The sequence below is a fragment of the Podarcis raffonei genome, chromosome 2 (genome assembly GCF_027172205.1).
Source record: "Podarcis raffonei isolate rPodRaf1 chromosome 2, rPodRaf1.pri, whole genome shotgun sequence".
In the NCBI taxonomy this organism is placed as follows: Eukaryota; Metazoa; Chordata; class Lepidosauria; order Squamata; family Lacertidae; genus Podarcis; species Podarcis raffonei.
This window is the reverse complement of record NC_070603.1, coordinates 89,144,073-89,167,903: the sequence shown is the minus strand read 5'-3', so window position 1 is coordinate 89,167,903 and position 23,831 is coordinate 89,144,073. Positions and strand designations below refer to the sequence as shown.

The 23,831-nt window shown below is 42.0% G+C and overlaps 2 protein-coding genes across 2 annotated transcripts; one reads left to right on the top strand and one right to left on the bottom strand.

The window, feature by feature from the left end:
- Positions 1-725: 725 nt before the first annotated feature.
- RBSN (rabenosyn, RAB effector) lies at positions 726-18,271 on the top strand. The gene is made up of 11 exons (XM_053378072.1): positions 726-852; positions 4,593-4,895; positions 6,267-6,407; positions 7,173-7,273; positions 7,872-8,157; positions 8,588-8,829; positions 9,877-9,947; positions 11,265-11,351; positions 11,917-12,019; positions 13,944-14,048; positions 14,292-18,271. The coding sequence occupies exons 2-11, from the start codon at positions 4,733-4,735 to the stop codon at positions 15,444-15,446; spliced, it is 2,454 nt and encodes an 817-aa protein (XP_053234047.1). The 5' UTR covers positions 726-852; positions 4,593-4,732; the 3' UTR covers positions 15,447-18,271.
- A 1,642-nt stretch (positions 18,272-19,913) lies between these two features.
- Positions 19,914-23,194, bottom strand: MRPS25 (mitochondrial ribosomal protein S25). Its single transcript, XM_053378073.1, has 4 exons — positions 23,008-23,194; positions 21,588-21,694; positions 21,203-21,290; positions 19,914-20,286 (listed from the first exon to the last, which is right to left on the bottom strand). The coding sequence occupies exons 1-4, from the start codon at positions 23,139-23,141 to the stop codon at positions 20,094-20,096; spliced, it is 522 nt and encodes a 173-aa protein (XP_053234048.1). The 5' UTR covers positions 23,142-23,194; the 3' UTR covers positions 19,914-20,093.
- Positions 23,195-23,831: the final 637 nt, after the last annotated feature.

Below are 23,831 nucleotides of genomic sequence, written 5' to 3'. Positions count from 1 at the left end.
CTGCTATTTATAATTATTAGTAGTTTGCATCATATATTTACACCTGTTATTACATGTTATAGCAAGTTTCTAGAAACCAGATTATGAGTCTTTGTAAATTGTGTTTCTAAAGGAACTTTTGGTATTGCCAAATGCCAATGTGTTTGCATTATTTCGTTATGAATAAAAAATCACTGTTATTTTTTATTTGAAGGGCAATGGCAATGCCCTTCTTCTTGACTGTATTTCAGTTCAAGAATTACTTTGATAAAATACATATTTTGTTATGTTCAAATGGCTTTAGGTCCTATTAGGTCCATAAATGACATATAGCATATATTCAACACAAAAACCAGCGACAATTTGTTGTTGACAAAGGACAGCTGGACATATAAAGGGCCCATTACCTTCAGTAGCTTAGGGCCTCATCAAACCTAAACCCGGCCCTGCCCAGGGGAGTACCTGCCCGCCCACCCCAATCAGCTAAGAAGCTGCAAACCGGCTGCACCCCGTTTCCTCCTACTGAGCAGCTGTTCCAGCGCCAACAGCTCCTCCCCGCTGCCCTTTCCGGGCTCTACTATTTCTCTATCCTGAAAGCGGGGAGGAGTCTCCAGCTCGGAAGGAGATGCCGCAACAGCCTCCTCGCGCCGCGTAAGCTCCTCCCTCCCTCCCTCCCTCGCGCCCGCCGCGGAGCGATCCGGAGCCCCTCCCTTTCCCCATCCCATCCATTGCTCGGCGCTCGACACCCCCAGCCCTCTCCCTGCCGCACCGCCACCGCCTCGGCGGAGAGCCGCCCCTCCCACCCGCGCCATCGGTGCCTCGGCGCTCGCCCAGCTGCCGCCCGCGCGAGGAGGAGGCCCCCTCTCCCCTCAGGTCAGTCGGGGCGGGATTCGGCCCTTCAGGTGCCGTCACTGAGGCCACCTCCTCCTCGGGCGGGGAGGGAAGCCGCCGCCCCTCGCGCAGGTGTGAGGTGGCCTCCTCCGTCCCACTTGGGGGGATGTCGCGGGGGGTCTCTGCGGTACCGGGGTGGGTCAGGCGAGGCGGCTCCCGGGGTTGTGTGTGTGTGGAGACGTCGCTTTGGGTCCCCCCCCTCGCCCTCCCTTCCCATACAGTAGTTCTCGTCCATATTCTTGGGGTTGCCTCTTCATGGGGAGCGGCGGGTGTGTTTGTTTGGGGGGGAAGACGCCCCCCTCCTCCAGCAAGGCCACGGCAGCAGCTGGAGTTCCTCCTCAGGATGTCGATAAGGATTTCGGTCGCCCCCCCCCAACTGCCCAAAGCAGCGAGCCCCTCTTTCCTGCCCCGCGTTGGCTCCTTTCCACTCGTTTTTTTTAAACGTCTGGGGTTAGATAAGAGGGACGCTGGTTGGTCCCAAGGGATGCCGCTCCTTTCCCTGACAGGTTGGCATGTGTGTGTTCGCCTTTCACAGCTGTGTGATGCGAAGAGATTAAGGAGATTAAAAACCAAACCACCCCAACCTCTTTCTGCATCACCTGTCAGGCAGCTGTTGCTGCCTGTGCAGGAATCCTGCTTGAACAAAAGGAAACCTCCCCGCCTGCTGTTTCTGAGAGGTGCCTGGGCCAGCTGTGTGGGTGTGCGGCCTGATTCGCATGCCCAAACCAGGAGGGAACAGCATCTCGGGCCTCGCCTACAAGGAGCAGGTTTGAGGTGGTGGCGTGCCAAGGTGGAATGCACCACTTCAGTTTGAGGGTGAAGGATTGGATTTTTGGATGCTCCCCGGTGGGAAAAGGCCCTTCCTGATAGAAGACCAATCTAGCAAGCAAAGGGTTGTCCTAAAACTTTTTCCCTGATGTGATGGATTTCTGTTTACAGGGAGTCTTTTTAAACCGACCATTTGCCTGCAGTCCAAAGTGGTACAGGCTATTTATTATACTGCAGGTGTAGACTCAACCCTTTCTCTTTTGTTCTGATGATTTGTATGGGGGAAGTAATTGGGAGATTCCAACTGGCTTGTAACAAACATGTCACAGGGGGCTGGATTATAACAATGATCTGAAGAAAATGGAGTGTGCGCCGTGATTTGTGTGATAGCCCAATTACACAGAATGCTAAGTTGATGAGGGAGTCGGTGTTTGTGTGTTGAAGTATTAATGGATCTCTCTTAGTTGAACTATTCTTGGCTTACAGGCTATGATTCCTTTGAAACAGTGAATTGGTATCTTGCCTTAATATCTAGTTCTGTCAATGTGCATTTTTAATTTTATTTAAATCATTTCTATTCTGCTTTATATTTATTTTTGAAACAATCTTAAAGTGGTGTAAAACTTACCTTAAAACATCAAATAGAACATTTCAAATTAAAACATTGCAAAGTAAAGTGCAGAATATACATTTAAAGCAGCATGATTAACAGGAAAACAAAATCTTCCCTTAAATTAAAAAAACCCATTACAAATAAAAAATGCAGTAATACAATAAAACTCCATATATACAGCATCATTAGCAATTAAACAAAATAATTGAAATGAAATCCGCACCTATGCTTCCCCTACCTCAGTAACCACTCACAAGTACATCCATAGCAATTTTCTTTTGCAAGCCTCACTCTGCATTCCTACTAACCATACAGATAACACAGCTAACCCTTAGCCAACCTTTTCTCACCAAGCAAACACCTTGTAGCAGATTATACCTTTTTATGTTGAGCTAATCAAACCTGGATGTTCCTTATACCACCCTGGTTTTTTCTCCACCATATCCCTTTAGTTGTGTTCAACACATGTAGAGAGAAGCATGATGAAAGAGGATGTGGGGCTGTTTGTTTAGCCTTGTCTCAAAGTCATACTGCTGTTCTGCCCCCACTGCTGCCACATTGAGCATAACCTCTACTCCATGGGTGCAATAAGGCTGTCATTCTGTCGTTTCTGCGTGCCAGATGGAACAATCTCCCTTCTCTTCCCCTTGCATGCTGTTCTTGGAGTTCTCCCATCCACAGCACATTTGGTGAGGGACCAGGAAGAGAGAGAGGAAGGTCTCATTGTGCTAGTGGGTGGGTTGCTGGGGTGAAGGATGACTTAAGCACAGCCCAAATTTACAGAGTAGGAATATGTTTATTGATAAAGCAGTCAAATATTGTGCAAATACTTTGCTTTGGAGAACAACCGATAAGCTTGTACACAGCCCACCCCCTTCTTCCTCTCCTTTGCATTCCTTTCCTTTTGCACTTGCCAATCTTCCCCACCCTAACTGCCTTGTTTGTCTTGTCTAGTTAATGGCCTGGATGGAGCTGTTCAAAAGTGCTGAATGTTTACTAGACAAGACAAAATGTTAACCTCATCCCAAACATGTTTGAGGAGGCTCACTTGGCTTATACACATGGGTTTCTTTTAATTGGCTTCCCCATCCTGCCCCATGCTTCACATTTTATCTAAGGGAAGCAAAGTTCTGGCAAAAATGTGTGTGTATTGCCTTCATATTTCAGAGTCATTTAGGCTGTGTACACTTGAGAGAAAATTTCATTGAACTCAATGGGAATTTCTTCTCAGTTAAAGCTCCTACATACAACACATACACACAGGATTATACTGTAAAGTTTTAGGAAGGTTTAGGCTGGTCACAGGATTTCAGTGAGCCTCCGAAAAGCCCCCATAAAGGTTGCTGTTAAAAACTGGTTAATGGATTCAAGGCCACAAACAAAAAGAAGGAAGCAATTAAAAAACAAAACAAACAGGAAAACCAATATCCAGAAGCCAACAGTATCAATGCCCAACACATTGCTGCCCATTTTGCTTTCCAGTGATTTCTGAAAATGTTTTTGAACTCTCCCAAGTAAACAGAAAACCTCCCAGGAAAGCCTATTTGGGCTGAAACACATTGGGTGTTAACAAAAAAGTGCATTACTCTTGAGATAGCTCTTCCTTTTTTGTCTTGATTCAAAATAATAAAAGGAGACATGAAATAAAATTCCATGGGTTGTATCCAGCAAATAGAATGAGGTCCTCCTGTGCAATTTAACTTCCACTTCCTCCCCCCGCCCCAATGTAAGTCCACACACCCAAAACAGCTCAGGGTTTTAGCCCAACTCTCAAGCAGATTTGGGCATAGGGGGAGGAGAAAGGAATTGTAATTGTGCAAGCAGCAGTTCTTCTGCTCATGCAATGACTTAGCTGGATTCAACTCCATAGCAGCAGCTTGCTTGGTCTACTAAAGAAAAAAGTGTACCATTAAAGGATTACTAAAAGATCTGTTGGTTCATATGTATTATGATAGGTTTTATATGAGGATTAGTTTTTTAAAATTGTGGACGTTGATAATTTGAAAGAAACAAGATTTGCATTTTGAATGCAATATACTCTACATTAGGCTTGTTTAATAGACTTAGATGGAATTTTCACTTTCATAAGGTATTTCTAGAGCATCCTAATTACTGCCAGTGTTTATTAATTTTTTAAGCTGACATACTTATCAAATGTACATGACTTATTTATTTATTTATGAAATGGATATGATACATGGTGATTTTTAATTATGTTACCATTGGGTGTATATGCTAAATTTATAAATAAAGGAAGTACATAAGACTTAATAAAATATTAGAGAAAGTTACTGAGTTAAACAGGTCATCTTATTTAAAACTGTTCCTGGATCTCTTTCAGGGCAATGTTTTGCACAAGCAACAGGAGCAAAAGCTACTTTCTTGCTATTAGCCTACTTCTCTAGTGATGAATGGCATGCCATTGTTCCATTGCTGCTGAGACCTGGAGTGTGTCAGTATCTTTGGAGTCCTTGGACCACTATGGCAACAAGCTACACACCTCCATTTGATGACCCCGGGGAGGTGAGGGAGGGTTTTCTATGCCCCCTTTGTCTGAAGGATCTGCAATCGTTTTATCAGCTTCAGTCTCATTATGAAGAAGAACATTCAAGTGAAGACAAAGATGTTAAAGGACAACTTAAAAGTAAGGAAGGCAGTAGCTGCTGACTGTTATGATGTAAAATATAACTATCCACCATATTTATCATTTGGCTTGCATAATTAGTAATATATTTTCTCAGAAAATATTATATGTAGAAGTGTATGTGTTTCTGAGTTACACAAAATTTCATTAGGAAGAATAGAAATGCAAATAATGTTCAGTTATACAAAGTAGAAAGTTGGTTACAAATGCAGAATTTTCATTCTGATAGCACAACTGTCTTTAGGCCATGAAAACCTGATACAGGGTTACAAAATCTTGAAATGTTTTAGCTATTCAAAACTTTGGAGAATCTTTCCTTTATTAAAAGAATTTAATTAGCATTTACTAAGGATTAAATACATCTTGATGTCATAATTTGGATTTGATTTTAGTGTACAATTCCTTATGGAAGGCCTTACAGAACAATGTTATTATGGTCTTGCTGGTGTTAGCAGCTGTTACACTTACTTAGGAAAAAAGTGTACCTTAAGGGTTTGCACATATTTCTGCCCCCAAGGACATATACGCAGCCATATTGCTTCTAGTTCAGGAGTACTCCTGACTGTCATAGTGATTTTGCCGTATCCACCTTTGGTCAATGATGCTTTCAAACACTGAGAGTGTCTTTTGGGAATGGCATGGGAACTAGAGCTTAGCAGTCGTACCATTTCAGCCATTGAATATACAAATTAGTAGCAAGAGCTGAATAATAGCTTAAGCTATAAAAATACAAAAGAAATGTAATGCGTTCAATCACTAATTATGGGGTACTTTTCCCTGTTTAAATAGCCAAGAACTCTGTAGTCAGTTCACAGTGAATTGTAAAAGCAAGCAGTTGTGTTGAAGTGCTAATTGTTGTTACACTTGTTACAAGTTGTTTCCCAGTTCTTTGAAGGGTTATTAAATGCGTCATTGTTCTACCTTTATAAAGTGCTCTTGTATTTTACTGTGTCTGGTGTTCTGTTTCACAAATTGCTTTCCAAATTAAGGCTGTCTCCGGATACAGAACATTCCTTTGAGGTGCCAATAATTGGACTGACTGATTAACTAGCACATTTGTATTCTCGTCAGGTTGAGCCAGGTAGAAGTATTTTATTGGGATTGTATTCTTATGTGAAGCCTTTACACAGGTCTTCTCACCGTCAGGACTTCCCCCCACCAAACTTGTAATTGCATTCCTTTGAGAAGGTAAAACATGATTCTGGTGTCAACAGATGCAGAAGGTGGGAGGCAGAATGGTCACTTATATTGCTCAAAGTCCTAGAGGCAAATACCTCAAGGAGGTTTGGAAGAAGATGGGTAACTCTTACAAGGATGCTGAAATAAGTGTTTGTGTGTGTGTGTAATATGTAACATTTGATCTTCTTTCAGATCTGGTCCAAAAAGCTAAAAAAGCAAAGAATAAATTGTTGAAACGAGAAGATGACCGAACTGATGGAGGGCCTCAGGAACGATATGAGTCTTACAGCTATGGTGGAGTGGATCCGTATATGTGGGAGCCCCAAGAATTAGGTAAACAGTCAAGAATGATGCAAATAATGCACAACTTTCACTGGGAAGCCCCCTGATCTCCACTGGAATCTATGCATAATGATGCAAAGTTGTCAGGAATTAATAGATCTTTTAAATAGAAGATATACATGAAACACTAGGGCCACAATCCAGTGCAAAACTATACACACACTTAAGCTCTATTGCTTAATTGCTTGCTTTGCTCTTAAACATTTTTGCTTAGTTTTGTATTTGATTGAGACCTAGGATTACATTGCAGTGCAAATAGAAAGTATGTAATAGTGTTGTGCCATTTATTGTTTTAATGTAAGAAGCTGCACCATGACTGCAAGAACTTGTGGCATGCTAGTATGTGAAAAAAAAATATTTTTAGTAAGTTGGGCTTGACCAGTAATTGAGAGATGGAGACTGTAATCCTGTACCCACTTACCTTGGAGTAAGCCTGATGGAACTCAGTAGGACTTGTTTCTAACTAAATATGTATGGGATTGTACTCTAGTAGCTTGTAGTAGCCAGGGAATGTTGTTGCTTTTGTCTTCTGAAATCATATAGGCAGAAATAAAGAGCAGTATTTCATCAATAAAGATCACAACAGAATGTAGTTACACATGTACACAGAACACTATGATGAAAGCATCTTTCATTTTTTAACATATAATTTCAGCCTAAGAGTGAGAGAGGAATAACAACATGTTAAACTGCCTTTTAACTAAGAATATAGAGTTGAATGACTTTGGCAAGTTTTCTAACAGTGTTTCTTACCAGGTGCTACGAAGAGCCATCTTTCTGATTTTAAGAGACACAGAGCAGCCAGAATTGATCACTATGTTGTGGAAGTCAATAAGTTAATAATCAGGTTAGAAAAGGTAAATGGGTTACTCTTGCATTTTTCACATAAATGTGTGAAAGTTCATTTTAAACTATATGCTACTACAGTATTGCTTCTGATGTGTGGAGAATAGTTTTGTTTGGTTCACAGTTTCAAGTGAACTGACAAATAGGTGGATTAGAATCCTTTGGATTCCACATGTCTTCAAATATTGCTTGGTTGTAGTCTTGAAACTGCCTTGGTCGCTCTGGTAGAAGACATTTTTGGAAGAGAGATGGCTGGGGAGTGACCCCCGTTTGTTTGCCTTGGTCTCTTTGCAACTTTTGATATTGTTGACCATAGTATCCTTTTGAAGTAGTTGTGGGAGGTGGGGGATTAGGGACACTGTATTATAGGCATTCAGCTCTTAATTTTGAGGCTTTTTTATTTTTTCCTTCTCTGTTAGAAGGACAATAACATCTGCCCAATACCAAGATAAGTGACGTAAAGGAATGCTCAGGGAAAGATACTGATTTTAGCAAAATAAATTTAGGAAAGCAGACACTGTAATATTTTTGAGTCCTGTGCTGAACTGTTGTAAAGAGTTCTCTAGTAGCAAACTTGCATTAAGACCTCTGGTTTTAATATTTTTACAGCTTACATCCTTTGACCGAACCAATACAGATTCTGCAAAGATAAGAGGTAGGTGCAAGCATGTTCGACCTTTGCTAATTTGGATTTCATTAGTGATGTTCAGTAGATTTTCTCATTCTATTCCAGCAATAGAGAAGTCTGTTGTGCCTTGGGTTAATGATCAGGATGTGCCATTTTGTCCGGACTGTGGTAACAAGTTCAGCATAAGGAACAGACGTCACCACTGCCGCCTTTGTGGGTCTATCATGTGCAAGAAATGCATGGAACTGGTCAGCCTCCCATTTGCAAGTGAGTACACTGGTATAGATGTCTTGGACCCATGTCTCTGATGCCGGAACTAACTTTCTCAGGTTGGGGGGGGGGTCTGTGGAGCTGAGAAGCATGGGGGGGGGCAAGGCCCACTCAGCACCAGCTTCAGGCAGGTAGGGATGGTTATAGGAGGTTTTCTGTAAATCCTGGATTTACATTTTTTTAATAAATGGCTATCTAGAACATAAACATCACTTAAGGGCTCTAAAGGCTAAAGATGGTGATGTGGGGGTCCTGATTTAGTTCTTTCTAGCAACTATGCTATAAAATTGGCACTTGATATTTCCTTTTTATGATGAGTTACTGGAGTTGAGCTGAACTGAATTTTTGAACCCATATTCAAGACCAGCGTTCTGTTGGTTGGACCATTGGCTTGTGACCATTATATCTTCTGGATTTATCATTCCAGGCAAACTCACCACTGCTAGCAAGGAAGCCTTGGCCTCTCATACTAGCCCAAACTGCTCACCCAACAGCATTCAGGGCTCTCGCCGTGGCAGCATCAGTAGTGTGAGCAGTGTGAGCTCTGTCTTGGATGAAAAGGATGACGATCGCATCCGCTGTTGTAGACATTGTAAAGACACACTGCTGAAAAAAGAGCAACAGATTGATGAGAAAGAGTACACACCAGACATCGTGAAACTTTATGAGGTAAAATGACACTAAATAAACAGGAACTGGAAGTGAAGTGGGATTTTCCAGTTATCAATAACTTAAGCAGTATTATTACTATTATTATTATTGTACAATATACTAGGTGCTCTTCATCTTAAAAACAAGATAGGCCTGTTCCAATGACATGTAACTTCCAGCTAAATACTTCTAAGGAATAGGAAAGAGGAACTAAGTTTAACTTTATAGTTTTAAATAAAGTTTTAACCTGGTATTTTTAAGTGGGTTTCTTTTAAAGTTGGGTTGGCTGAGAAAAGATGTATGAAAATTATACACTGAAACTGTTTGCTCTGATACAGCCCAGATCCAGTTCTGGTCCTGGCTATTAACGGATACAACTTACTCATCTAAGCATGCCAATAAATTGATTAAAATATTCCAGTTGCCTTATGGCCTCAGCGTAAACTGGTTTTGTAACTTTTCAGATGATAGACCAGTTATTGACAATATTACCTTAACAGAGGTGCAATCTGAACCATGTTTACTTGTAAGTCCTACTGAATTCAGTGGATCTTACTTCCAGGTAAGTGGGCTAAAATTGCAGTCTTAGGGAGCTTAATAAAAAAGGTAAAGGGACCCCTGACCATTAGGTCCAGTCGTGGCCGACTCTGGGGTTGCGGCGCTCATCTCGCTTTATTGGCTGAGGGAGCCGGCGTACAGCTTCCAGGTCATGTGGCCAGCATGACTAAGCCGCTTCTGGTGAACCAGGGCAGCACACAGAAATGCCGTTTACCTTCCCGCCGGAGCGGTACCTATTTATCTACTTGCACTTTGACGTGCTTTCAAACTGCTTTCGAAACTGAGCTTAATTAGAAATGGTTTTAAAATATGGAGTTCCACATTTAAAATCTGAGACCTGGTCTCCCGAAAGAATATATCTTGATTCTCTGGATAGCAACTACTACCAAATATTAAGTGTTACACACAGAGGACAGGAAAAATTGAAGGCATGTGAAGCAATTGTGTATCTGATTTGTTGCTATAAATAACTTTATTTTAATCTATTAATTTTATTGATTAAAAAAGAAACTCCGACTTTGCATGGAAAAGGTTGACCAGAAGGCCCCAGAATACATAAAGATGGCGGAATCATTAAAGTAAGCCTATTCATTTTTAATAAATATGTCTTTAATATTTAATGTTCAAGAAGAAAGAAGCTTGTTTCTTTCTTGAAGAAAGAAGGACACACACATCATTAAAGCCTGGTTGTAGTTTCATATTAATGGCTGGATATAAAGAAAAAGGAAATTGTGAGGGATGGGAGGATGCTTGTGGGCATGATGCATAAGCTCCAGTCAGCAGATTAGAAAAATCAATATTCTTTTATTCCCCTCCACATTATGCTCAAGATGCATTCTAAAGAATTCTGGCGAACTTGAAAGCTAGCTTGCTACTTCGGTCTTGATAAAGTTATTACCCTACTATTGCTTTCATCCCCCCCCCCCCGCAATGGATCAAATTGGTTACCTAGAATTTTTGTCATATTAACAGACTATGACCCAACACAGATGTCACTTCCAGATTCTGTGAAGTCCTTCTGAGGTTATTTTTAACCTCACCAGCTTTGTGTGGTGCATACACAAATGTATTGTCTGAATTTGCCCTTATCCTGTGCTCCTACTTTTTCTCTGTGGTAAACTGACTTTTTCGTTTTACAATTTTACATTGGAAACCACCCTGTGATCCTTGGATGAAGGATAGAAATTTAATAAATAAAATAAAATTCAGTGCAAAGCCCAGTGCTCAATAGTTTGATCTGAGATGGGACCAGTAACAGGTCTTTTAACAAGAGAACTTCTTCACTTGCAAGTTATTCATCACACAAAACTGATATGTAAAATTGTTGTTGTGTAAGCAATTTTTACATTATCCAAAAGTATGAACTGTCCTTCAGATAATAAATGTAAAAAAGTATTGTTAATGCTTCCTGTGTTAGCACTGTCAGAGGAATATTTCCACATTTCTGAGTTAGTAAAGATGCTACATAGGGTTTTTCTCTCTGTGCTTTAACTTTGTTGTTTTTGTAAAGTATGTTTGTGTGTGTGTTGGATGTTGTGAAACTCAATGGTATCGGCAGGCCTGAGCAATCTTGCTTGCTATCATATAAGTGTCTGCACATGCAACATTGCCTTTGTTACCCCCAAAGAAGAGCCTTTGAAATAAATCTGTCCCAAGCTTCTGAGGTTTCATCTTCTTGCTAACTATGAAGAACACATTTTCAACTTCTTGTGCTTAAAGTGTCATACCTAGAAAGTGCCACCATGGCAAGCTTTTAACGTAGGGCCTTGGCTCAGTTTTGATGATGGAACTCTGCCTCGTTTCTAAACACATTTGCTGAAACTGGTGCACTGGTGTAGGCTTCAGCAAAATCACTTGCCAAGGTAATTGTGGTAACAATGCATGTTTTCTTCCAGTGTTGGGGAGACAACTTACAGTCTGGAACATGCTAACAGTCTTAGGATGGAGGTGCAAAAAATGTATGAGTTAATAGATGCTCTAAGGTAAGTGACGGAACTCAAAAGAGGGGATTTCTGCATTTGTATTTTGATTTTTGTGCTTAATCTTTTTATATTGTTGCAGACTGCCTTGAAATCAATTTTGAAGGTGGTGGTGTATAAGTAAATTAATATGAATTGCCTTAGACCAAGCATACTTAAAGACAAAAAATTTCAGTCAATAAATTTTGAATGTAGTTTGTATTGTGATCTTAGTTGGGAAATATATGGCTCAAAGACTTAGTACGTTTTAATCAGTCAGTGCCCAAAAGAAGTAAAACTGATTTGATTGGGCTACTTTGGAAAACGCTTCAGTGTGCATTTTTTTCTGTGCGTGCGCATGACAATACAGTCCCGTTGTTGGAGAGTTCATGAATGTCAGTGACAAAATACTGTGATGAAGTGTGTACTGCAAGCAATGCTAAACTGTCCATTTAAAAAAAGTTACCAACAATTTATATTATTGTAACTGGGACAACATAATTAGGAAGACTATTTCATATGCCTACATATTGCTCATAGTTGACTGTTAAGTTCGTATTGCTGATACACTTGTGGTTTTTGGGTTCAGCAAGAAGATTTTGACTCTGGGACTGAATGAAGAACCACAACCTCATCCCCGAACATTGCAGCTTCAGAGAATGATCAGATATTCAGCCACACTTTTTGTTCAGGTAGGTCATCTAGGAGGGAGGAGTAGCTCTTAGGTATACAGGACACAATATGACATACAAATGTTGCAGATAAATATTTTCAGGATGGTCTAAGTTAGGGGTGGGAAACTTAAGGTTTGGAGGCCAAATGCCTCTCTCTGTGGCCTTTAGAGTCTCACCAGGCTGCACTCTTTACCAGCCTTGTTCCACATTCTCAAGTTCTGTTGCTCTACTGGAATGTATTCTTTAACTTTGATAATTCCTTTTGCTTACCAGGATAGAGATAATCTTGCTTGCTTGCCAGGCAGCTAGCTTTACTTTTAGCTAACTAAAAGTATTTGAAAGTTACTTGAGTCACAGTGATTGAAACACTGGTACTTTATGTAAGATTGAAGCTGACTTCACCCATGTTGCATTTGGGCTTTAGAGAGGCACAGACAAACAAACCCGTGACTTAACCCAATGCATAATTAAGACTGCAATCTTATACACTTGTGCCTGGGAGTAAAGTAGATTTTGTTCTGAGGCTTACTTCTGAGTAGACGTGCATAGGATTGCACTGTAAGCCTCACAGCTCAGTGACCCAAATCAGTGATAGTAGGAACATCAGAGTTGGTGAGAGTCTTTATCATCTTCTTTGACTGCTCCAATTTTTAACAGATGAGCCAGGATCCACATTCCATCTAGCATGTGCAAAGGAGAAGCCACACTTCCTAGTGAAAAGTTGCTTTTGGTGCTGCCTGGGAGCACATATACTGGGAAGGGGCTGCCCCACCCCGGGCTCAGTGGTAGCAGGAACCCCAGAACTAAGCAGAAGTGTAATATTTCATTCTTTTCCTCTTGCCTTTTAGCTGACACACCACTATGTTAATATTGACTTGTAAGTCACATTGGGGATTTTTTAGGTTGAAAGGTGATTTTTTTTATTTTTTATTTTACAAAAGCAAGCTAAGATAATTAGGAGCTTCACTCCAGGTGCCTCTACCCTAAGAGATTTGGTGGGTGTAAGAGGCAGAGCTCCTTTATAATATCCTCCCCAGATACCTTTTTTCTGGCGCTTAAGCTTTTGTCTTTTAGGTGTCAGATACTATTATATTTTTAAAAACTTTTTAGCTGAGTTGATTTATTAATTTTAATGCTTTTGGTCCAGAGATGGGCTGAATGAGTGGAAAAGTTGCATGGGAGACAGCCCTGCTGAATTCCTCCAAATTTCACATCATGCTGCTGACCCCACCCACACCCCATCCTGTACCATCCCAGAAGCCCCTCAATGTTCAGAAGCAGCCTTTTTTGCAGGGGGGGGAGCACAGGGAGCTGTAGTGCATAGGGGAGCCAGGTATGCCCTGTTTCCTGAAAAGAATTCCACTTGACTTGTTTTTGAACCAACTTCTTGTATTGTAAGCTGCCTTGACCATATTTGAAGGTAAAGGTAAAGGGACCCCTGATCATTAGGTCCAGTCGTGACCAACTCTGGGGTTGCGGCGCTCATCTCGCTTTATTGGCCAAGGGAGCCGGCATACAGCTTCCACGTCATGTGGCCAGCATGACTAAGCCGCTTCTGGCGAACCAGAGCAGTGCACGGAAACACCATTTACCTTCCTGCTGGAGCGGTACCTATTTATCTACTTGCAGTTTGACGTGCTTTCAAACTGCTAGGTTGGCAGGAGCAGGGACCGAGGAATGGGAGCTCACCCCATTGCGGGGATTCGAACCGCTGACCTGATTGACAAGTCCTAGGCTCTGTGGTTTAAGCCACAGCGCCACCCGCGTCCCACTCATATTTGATGGAGAAATGTTTAATTTGCCCCCCCAACCCCCCCAAAACAAATGTAAGTATAACTATGATATATTATGTGTTTTGTGCAGCTTCCTGTTTCTGAATAAATTTGGGAGCTTGATAGTCCATCCCTTTTTAAAAAACAATATTTTGAAAACATTTCCTCAGGAAAAATTGCTTGGTCTGATGTCATTACCAACCCAGGAGCAATATGAAGAATTGAAAGAGAAAAGGAAACAAGAACTGGACAGAAAACTTCAGATGGAGAGACAGGTGAATATTTCAGTCAGTACTGAGACGCCTTTCTAAGAGTTGTTTTATATCTGTATGTCGATTAAAACTAGTGGCTCTTTAATATCCTGTTGAAAGTCTTGTATGCCATGTTCAATGAAAAAAGTGGGGCATACTTCTATATAATGCAAATATTAGCAAACGAATACAACTAATCCTTTGCAACTTAAGATGTTATTTCCACACCTGCTTTATTTATTGGTTTGTTTGTTTACTTGTGATTAGGCAACACTTGAAACGCAGAGACGAATGGAGGAGAAGCACATGGACTATGCTTCCAGATCTTTGGTAGCATCTAACGGTGAGGTGTCCTGGCCAAAACGGGTTGCAGTAAAGAAAGCTGAAGGTTGGCTGCCCACTGCGAACTTATCTCGCCAGCAGGAACTCACAGACCCACTTCTGCAGCAGATTGACAATATAACATCCTTTATTAAACAAGCCAAAGAAGCAAATCGTCTCGATGAGGTCCAGATGTTGCAGGAAAACCTGCGACAACTTCAGGATGAATATGATCAACAGCAAACTGACAGAGCCATTGAGCTTTCTAGAAGGCAAGCCGAGATGGAGGAGATGGAGAGAGAACAATTGCAGATCCTTTGTGAAAAGGAATGGGAGAGGGAACATAAAAAACGAATGTCTCAACACTCACGGACACGTTCCCTGGATTTCAGAGATGTGAAGCACAGTAAGTTAGAGATTGGGAAGGAGAGCATAAACCAAATAGCACAGGCTTTGGACCTTGATACTACTCAGAATACAAGTAACCCAGCCTCTAAAGCATCTTCACCATGTGGTGGTGACAAGCTCCAAGCGCAAGAGAGCCCAGTCTTTCCTGGGCAATTTCTAGAGATCCAAGAGCATGACAGCGCAATGGAGCAAAATAAAAATGTTCCCATAAACCCTTTTGAAGATGAGCCAGTAATTAGCACTCTAAAGAGGGAACCCAATAATCCCTTTGCTGAAGATTCCTCCACAGTGGCTCCCTTGCCCACCCAAACCTTGCACAGTAATAAAAAAGAATATAACCCATTTGAAGACGACGAGGATTGTCATCAAGCAAATGGAGTAGCTGTCAGTACTCCGAATCCCTTTAAAGATGCTGTTGGAAATCCATTTTGTGTGCTCACAGCTCGTCAGGAATCTGGAAATCCATTTGAGGAAATGTCTTCCTCCACGAATCCTTTTGAAGAGGATGATGATAATGAAGTGTCAAGGGAAGACATCATAGAAGAGGAGCTACTGCTCCAACAGATAGATAATATAAAAGCTTATATTTTTGATGCCAAACATAGCGGGCGGATGGATGAGGTTGAGGTGCTGACTGAGAATTTGAAAGAACTGAAACGCACACTAGCAAAACAGAAGGAGAAATCCAGCTAGTTGCTGTTTCCATGCACATACAACTTTACAGTTCTCTGACTGTCCCAGAGGCAAAGGCGGGCAGGTGGAATTAAAATGCAAGAGGGAATTTTGGGATTGACTCCAATTGTCTGCACTTTGGTGTGGGTATTTCCACTATTATTCAGACTTTGCTAATACTGTCCACACTATTATGATTTTGTAATAACCTAAAACTGTGTCACAGAACATTTACAAATCTAAAATGTATCACAACCAGTTTTTATCACAACCCTAACCTCTTAACATTGTCATGCTTCTTGGCATTCCTTTTATTTCAGATGTAAACTCTGTAGGCTAATACGGAAATGGATGCTTTAAGGTGCAGGAAAATACAATCCTTCCCTCTGTGTTTGGTTGTTGCAGTATTGCAGACTGGCCTTCTAAAGCTGGCTTTTCCACTAATAAGGGATCCAGAGTGTCTGGTAAATTCTGTGTCAAGCATGAAATAAGATGGTGCCTTTAGCAAATGTGTGTAACTGCCATATATGCTAAGGGCAAGTGTTAAAAAGCAGGTTGCTGAGATGCAGTGTGACCTGCACAGTACCAAGGCCAATGATCTGACTGTGCAATACAAAAGATAATATAAAGGGATTTTAAAGTAGATTTGGGTAGATGTGATGTTATAGAAATAATATCTGTTTTAGAAAATGTAAACCCCAATGAACTTCTGTTCCCTCCATCACCTGCCTTTCAGGGCTTTTTTTATTTTAATAGCTTTGTCTAGCGAACCTTTGGAACAGCACCTTTTGTTGAGGGCACTGATTTTTCTTGTTGCTTTCTCTCAAAAGTTGCAATTCTCAAAATTCCCTGGCTAGCGGAAATGCTATGACTGTTAAAATGATAACTGCAGCATATGCATGCAAAGTGTGTGTGGTGGGGGAGAAAGCACCAGTTATATACTATAAGGGAGGAAGTCTGATTTCAATGGAAAAGCAAACTGTTAGCCAACTATGATCTGATCATGTGAAGATGGCCTTCCCTCAGTTTTTAAACAACACCTAGCTACCTCTCTCAAGGTTTGACACCTGTTTTGAATATAAAATATACTGTTCCCTTTATAAATTCAGAATGGGATCATGGTGTGTGCTCCAGGAGAGCACAAAGCTCAGATGTTTGGGAGCTGAATCTACCAGCCATTGTTGCTGTGTAGTTTCTATTACTGCTGTGGAGGGTCTGTGCAAGCCCGTACCCTGTCAAACTAGAAGCTGTGAAGCAGCATAGCTTGGGATTGGGTGGTTAATTTTTCCATATAAAAAACTGGTTAATTATGTCCTTTGGATATTTCTTTACTCACTGGATATTTCCAGTTCAAAATATGAAATGGAATTTTTGGGGAAAGTATAAAAATAATTGTATGTAACTGAAGGGCTATCAAACAATTTCTGGTTTCAGTTCTGCTGAATGAACATGATTTGGTCGCATTTGATTATTTTTTTTAAGAATGAAGAGCAATTTGAATGTCACACATGGGAGCTGACTCCTGAGGATTATTATGGGCTTGTAGAAATCAAATTTTGCTTCATTCATGAGTGGGGAAAAGGCCCAGCAGTTGGGACCTGAGTTAGCTTTGCTGTGTAAAAAAATGTAGATTTTCACACATTCAAAAGCTTTGGCTTAAATACTACAAACAGAAACAAGGGATTAATCCAGGAGTAGCAAGACACTAATAGCTGGTTCAGGATTTCTAAACCTGAACAGTAATTCCAGGAAAAAGTTGGGATTCCAGAAAAAATGTTTACAGAGATGTATTGTTACTTGGGGGGTGCTTAATATGGTCAAGAGTTAAAGTAGCACTTTACAGAATCAATTCTATATATCTTCTTTATTTGGGGCATGGCTTTAGGCGATTTAGAAAAAACCCCATTCCTTCTAGTTTCCCTTTCATTTGATTTTTCTGTCTGCTGGGAGGAATGTGCTAATTTACATAACTAATTTAATATACATAGTATTGACTAAAACTGTTTCAGTGGTAGCTTTGGTGGGGCGGGGTAGGAGGAAAATGAGCTCAGCTTCAAAATTAATTTGATTTACAAAGTATTGCCTAAAACTATGTCAGCTTGTTTAAAAAGCACTCAGAATTGTGTTGAGCCATCCTGTGGAAACAGACCTGAGGACAGCACTTAGGGCAAGAGTAGTAAGGGCAGATGACCTAAGAATTTAAGGTCATTTTCTTTTTCCTAATTGGAAATAACTGGGCTTGGGCTTGCAGAACAGGTGCACCTAACAAATCTAACAGGACAGGCTAATATCGGATGTGTAGTAAAATGCAGTAAATAAAGAAATTTATGTATATAGCTAAAGTAAGCAAGCACCACAGCTTTTATGTGACTACCAGCTAAGGAGCAGTGGTTTGTCTAAAACAAAACCATCTATATACTTTATTCTAGGCAGCAAGACACCAGACTTAACTGGAATACTTTGTATATCCCAGCCAAAATGAATGTTTCAGTGGTTGTTTTTTTTACATTTAAAATATGTTTCCTTGTTACATCAATTCTGCCTTGTTTTTAGGTACTCTGTAGTCTAATACTCTTTAAAGACATAGTATTGATGTATTTTTACTAGTAACTATGTTGGTTTGTAGCTCCATGACTGCAAGTCAATGTGAAATGTAACTAGCCTTCTTGATAGGATGGTGGTAGACTCACATTTTGACAGCCTTCCATTTGTACTACTGAATTTACACTATGAAACAGAACAAAACCATGCCATTGTGAGAATTAACATTAAAGACATCCGTTTATACACTTGCATGCACTACTCTTAATTTGCAAGCTTTGAAGAAATAAAATAACATATTGGTTTGTATGTGTGATTTATTTCTCATGTTAAATAAGAGGCCCAAGTCAGTTGATGCACTATCAATAGGCCCCTTCCCTTTGAGGTTTCAGCATCTTCTGTGGCCAGTGTGTGTATATGGGCCTCACTGGGCTATGGGGAGTCCTCTCCTTAGGATTTCCCCTGAGAACAAAATTAATACTTTTGTAAACTTATGCATTGTGCCATTTTAGCTACATAGCAACAGCAATTATAACTTGAACATTGCAAATAGAGGGAATGGTGTGTAGCATCGCCTGCTTGTAAGTTGGCAACCCACCTCTGAACTGGTTGTTGGCTGAAGATAAAGCTTCTTCGTAATCAACAGATTTACATCAGCTTTAAATGATACTTTTTTCTTGCACAAACATAAAGTAACAAAATACAGAATGGTTCTTATTTACAAATGGGCCTCTTCATAGTATAGGCGATACATCTACCTATTGAGATTTAGCAAGGAGCTAAGAACAGCCTTAGCCAAAACTTGGGGAGAAATGCAGTAAATTTTAATGCCAAGTTTTCTCAAGGCCCTATGGTTTTGAATAGAAAAGACTATATTTTGACTAAACCGCCTCCACCCAGTAGCTCTTGTGTTTTTCATATTGGGCAGCTCAACCTGTTACCAGCAAAAGTAGTTTGGGGGCTGTTTCAGTTTTGTTAAAAGGTAAAGGTAAAGGTATCCCTGCCCGTACGGGCCAGTCTTGACAGACTCTAGGGTTGTGCGCCCATCTCACTTAAGAGGGCGGGGGCCAGCGCTGTCCGGAGACACTTCCGGGTCACGTGGCCAGCGTGACAAAGCTGCATCTGGCGAGCCAGCGCAGCACACGGGACGCTGTTTACCTTCCCGCCAGTAAGCGGTCCCTATTTATCTACTTGCACCCGGGGGTGCTTTCGAACTGCTAGGTTGGCAGGCACTAGGACCGAACAACGGGAGCGCACTCCGCCGCGGGGATTCGAACCACCGACCTTTCGATCGGCAAGCCCTAGGCGCTGAGGCTTTTACCCACAGCGCCACCCGCGTCCCCTTCAGTTTTGTTACTTCACTCTAAACTTTAATTTCCGTGCCGTGGCAATTTAATTCCTGCCATGTGTACATTACACAAACCTGCCTCATTCATGCTAGTTGGATAGACAGGCAAGGAGAATGACCAGCCCTGAAGTCTAGCTAACTACTGGAGATCTTTTTAGCTACCTTTGTTGCCTGGGACTTTAGCAGGCATTAGTCACTCTTTAAAGCATGTATTTGTTTTATAAACACTAAAAGCTTGTTTCTTTTTAAAGACATCCTGTTTAACCATAAGCATCTCTAGGAAGTCAAGCTGGCACACAATATAACCCATACCCTGCCCTTTTCCACTGCTCCTACAGATCTGCAGCATACCCAAAACTTGCATATAATCCAGAGATTTGTTAAATCCAGAGCCTTCGCCACTAAGAGCAGCTATCTGAGTGAAGGGGGAGCCTGTCCTCCCAAGACCAGGCACATATCATATAGACAGGATTCTGTATTTGGATGGTTGTATGTTACACAAAAAAAGCACACGATTCATTAAACCAGGGTTCGACCAAGATGTGTTCTCCTTTGATTTAAAAACAAATGGCAAACATATATATTCACAATCCAGTCCATCACAAGAACAATTCCAGAATTTATTTAAAAGAGTCATCCTTACTTGTTTTAAGTAAGTCCAGATATTTTTCTGTTACTTAAATGGTGGTTTGTAAAAAGACCAATGTGTTGTCATCAGTGTTAAGATGCCCACTTCCTTGTCAGTCTGAATGCTTTACTCCCTGCTGTAGAAAGCTGGCTTAGGAAGCAGCACTCTCTTTCATGGCAGTTCTATATTTCCCAGTCATCTCCTTTGGTAATGGCACTTTACCAGGGCAGGGAATTTGGCCTTCAATTTCACACATGCATTCCCGCAAGTGGTACTTTTTGGGGCCAAAGGTTGCGGGATGCCGTAGCTTCATTTTCTCTTGTGCTTCTCCCTGCAGTGTTTCCCTACAAAATAAAAAGAAAGAAATTTGGTGTAAGGACAAGAAGTGCTAGACAGTGATCAATGCATTGCAACAATCAAACTAGTTCACACATAATTCTTGAAAGTACAGTTGAGGCACCTGTGTTCCTCCAGATGTTGGGAGAGCAACTCTCTTGACCAAACTGGCTATGGCTATTAGAAGTCCCCAAACCTGGAAAGCTAATGGTTCTTCCTCTCCCCTCATGTATTTAATAGCAAATTATAATTGTTAACTATGACTTCCTCTATCACAGATGATTGTTTGGTGTTTGACATGCTGCCTCCCTTCATTTCAGGTTTTATGTCAAAACTGCTGGGAACACATAACTGCTGTAATAATAGTTCTGCCCTTGAGTGCTTAGGGCTTCTCTCGGTATTAAAGCTGCCCCAAGTTTGCTGTGCTAGTCATCTAGCATCACAGGGCTATGTAACCCTAGGACTGTATGAACATTAATCACTGCTAAGCTTGACTATTCTCTAAGCTCCCCAGTATGTGAACACTTTGGGAAGTGCTGCAAAACCTTTATCCGCAATAAGCATCTAATGTAAGCTTGTAATTAGCAGATCACCTGGAACAAGTAAGCATTGCCTCCAGGTGACCAGGCTTTTGTAAATTTAAAGAATGAAGGTATTTTTTTCCAGCCTTCTCAGGCCATCAAGTGGTGCCCATAAATGGCTAATAAGGTCATTTATGACAAAGGATATGTGGGCTACGTACCAGAAAGCTTATTTTAGGGTGCAGAACTCAAGCCTGCAGGAGGATGGAGTTTTAATAGCATGTTTGTGTGCATTTAAAACATTGCCCTTATCCCAGTCGAATTGAGTGGGTAGACTCAAAAGTTTGGTTCTACAGCCAAAAACAAGCAGAGCCATATATGTATGTATGTGTGTTTTACTTACTCGCTTTTACCAAGAACTTTCTTCACATGTTCTGCGATCTCTTTGTTAGTCTTCTCTTCCACATCAACCAGGACTTGCTCTCCAGTATCTGCAGAGGAGAGAGCATGACAGGATATCTACAGGCAGCTGTCTCAACCAGGATGCTCTGAAGACACCGTCTCCTTTAGAGAGTGGCGCTACCCATTATTTGCCCACCTGTCAACTCAGTCTTGGGAAGGTGTTTGCCTAAGCAGAGGGTATTCCAATGCACTTCAACAAAAGCTAAACATGTTAAGCAGAGGCTTGACAACCATATGTCAGGAGTGCTCTGATGGTGTTTCCTGCTTGGCAGGGGGTTGGACTCGATGGCCCTTGTGGTCTCTTCCAACTCTATGATTCTACTTACCTAAATAGAATTTTAAGAATGGCGATGGTGTCATGTTCTTAAACATCACAATCTGAAGCCAAGGGTTTTTGTACTGAATCTGAGGTATGTTGAAGAACACAAATTTTCTGTGGAAAGAGCAGGAGAAAAGTAAGGAAGACAGTGGATGCACTCAGCCTTTTAGAATATGAATTCAGTGAAACTTAAGACTCTTGCCAAAGAAAAGGAGAAAAAGGCAGCTCTGTGTGTGAGAGAGAAAAGGCACCAGATTCAGGAGGCAGAAACCCAAGCTCAGAGGTAGTTTCCCTCACCCTCCAGCATGTCTCATAGCAGACATATCCGCATAAGCAATGCCAAAACAGTGGGCATGTTAATCAGTTGCTGAAAAACCAAAATGTCCATGAACACTGAGGAAGAGTAACAAATTTACTGTGGTGTAAATAAAAGCCACAGGGAGCCAATATGATGCCGTGGTTATATTGAGCTAGGATGACAGCCCTGGTTCTAAGCCATGCTCAGCCCTTTGATGCTTTCGAGATGGAAACTGGCTCAAGTTACTTCAAAGGGTTGTTGTGAAGATAAAATGGAAGGGTGGCCTGCATGCACCACATTAAGGTCTTGGAAGGAAAGATGGGCTGTGTGTTATTTTATTCGTTTCATAAAATGTATATACCACTTGATTGTTAAAAAACAACAACCTCAAAGCGGTTCACAGAAAGGAATAACAATAACAACAGCAAGCTGTTACCTCATCTGACTGAATGAGGAAACTGTGCAGTCTCAAAGCAGGCTGAGGAACATTAAAGGTAAAGGACCCCTGACAGTTAAGTCCAGACGCGAACAACTCGGGGGTTGCGGCGCTCATCTCGCTTTACTGGCCAAGGGAGCCAATGTTTGTCCGCAGACAGTTTTCCTGGGTCATGTGGCCAGCATGACTAAGCCGCTTCTGCCGAAACCAGAGCAGCGCACGGAAACACAGTTTACCTTCCCGCCAGAGTGGTACCTATTTATCTACTTGCACTCTGACGTGCTTTCGAACTGCTAGGTGGGCAGGAGCTGCCCAGAAAGCAGGACTAAATCTATTGAGCTTGAACTACAGGAAGGCAGATTTCAGTTGACCATTGGAAGAAACTTGTTGGTATCAGAGGAGCTAGGCAATGGAGCTAGTTATCTAGGTGGGTGGGTAGACATCTCTGAAGGTCTTCCTGTTCCGGATTTATCCCGCACCGGAGCAGGCAATGGACGAGGATGGTCTGCGCGGGACCAAGTCCAATCCCGTATCTATCGGTTCCCCTATGCCAGGGGGCAGCTCGGCTTGCCTTGGGGCTCCTTCCCCAGCCCCCGAGCGAAGCGAACGCTTCAGCAGCATGGCGAGCGCGGAGAGATGCGCAACAATCCCTGGGACGGAGGGCGGCTCCTTGCTCGAGGGGTCCCCGCTCACCTGGCTCCTTCGCTGAGAGGCCCCCTCGTGTTGTAGTTCACCGTCATCACCTTCACGGCGTCCTTGAAGATGATGTCGCCCTGGCTCAGGTACTGCAGCGTCCTGCGGATGGGGAAGCGGCCCTTCATCGGCATGGTGGCGGCTGGCGGCAGCCCCGCGCGCACCGCGTAACGAAAGGCGGAGACACGAGTCGGCGGCGCAACTTCCTTGCTCCGACCCACCCGGGCGGGAGAGGAAACGGAGTGCCGATCGCAAGGGGATGCGGGAAGTGTAGTTTCCGGGAGCGCGGAGGAGGAGGCGGGACGAGTCGGAGGGAAAGGGATCGGAAGAGGAAGGGCTGTTTACATTGCGATCGGGGGTTGTTTACACGGCGATCCGAGAGAATAGTGAGCGCAAAACACCTAGAACTGCGCAAACGGAGAGGCATTCCAGACGTTCGGCTGGCGGCGCTGATTTGCAACTATTTGAGTGCATGGGCAAGTTACGCAGGCTGTTCTCACAACTTTGCGCTGCACGAGATCTTGTTCTGATGCTTCGGCTCGTTTGTAAAGTTTGAAGTGGCGGCTTCAGTACAAGGCCGAGTTTTCAGCATTGAACTAGGAAGGCAAAGCTTTGATTTCCAAAAAAATCTAGCACTGTACCAAATTGAGTATGGCATCTTTCCCCTATGGAACCACGTTTTTCCCCTGAACATACCCTAAATAATATATAGTGACCCTGATCATATGTGGAGTGAAGAAAGCCAGCTTCTGTTAAAATAAAAATCCAAAAAGCAAGGTTCTCAAAATATGGAAAAAAGGAAATGCATCTCACACAGCTCAGCA

Excerpts from the sequence above, each read along its gene's own strand:
- RBSN (XM_053378072.1), top strand. The coding sequence starts at position 4,733 with ATGGCAACAAGCTACACACCTCCATTTGATGACCCCGGGGAGGTGAGG. Across the intron at positions 7,274-7,871 it reads TAATAATCAGGTTAGAAAAG|CTTACATCCTTTGACCGAAC; the intron begins GTAAATGGGTTA and ends ATATTTTTACAG. Across the intron at positions 12,020-13,943 it reads CAGCCACACTTTTTGTTCAG|GAAAAATTGCTTGGTCTGAT; the intron begins GTAGGTCATCTA and ends ACATTTCCTCAG.
- MRPS25 (XM_053378073.1), bottom strand. The coding sequence starts at position 23,141 with ATGCCGATGAAGGGCCGCTTCCCCATCCGCAGGACGCTGCAGTACCTG. Across the intron at positions 21,695-23,007 it reads CCTCTCAGCGAAGGAGCCAG|AAAATTTGTGTTCTTCAACA; the intron begins GTGAGCGGGGAC and ends CTCTTTCCACAG. Across the intron at positions 20,287-21,202 it reads AAAGTTCTTGGTAAAAGCGA|GGAAACACTGCAGGGAGAAG; the intron begins GTAAGTAAAACA and ends TTTATTTTGTAG.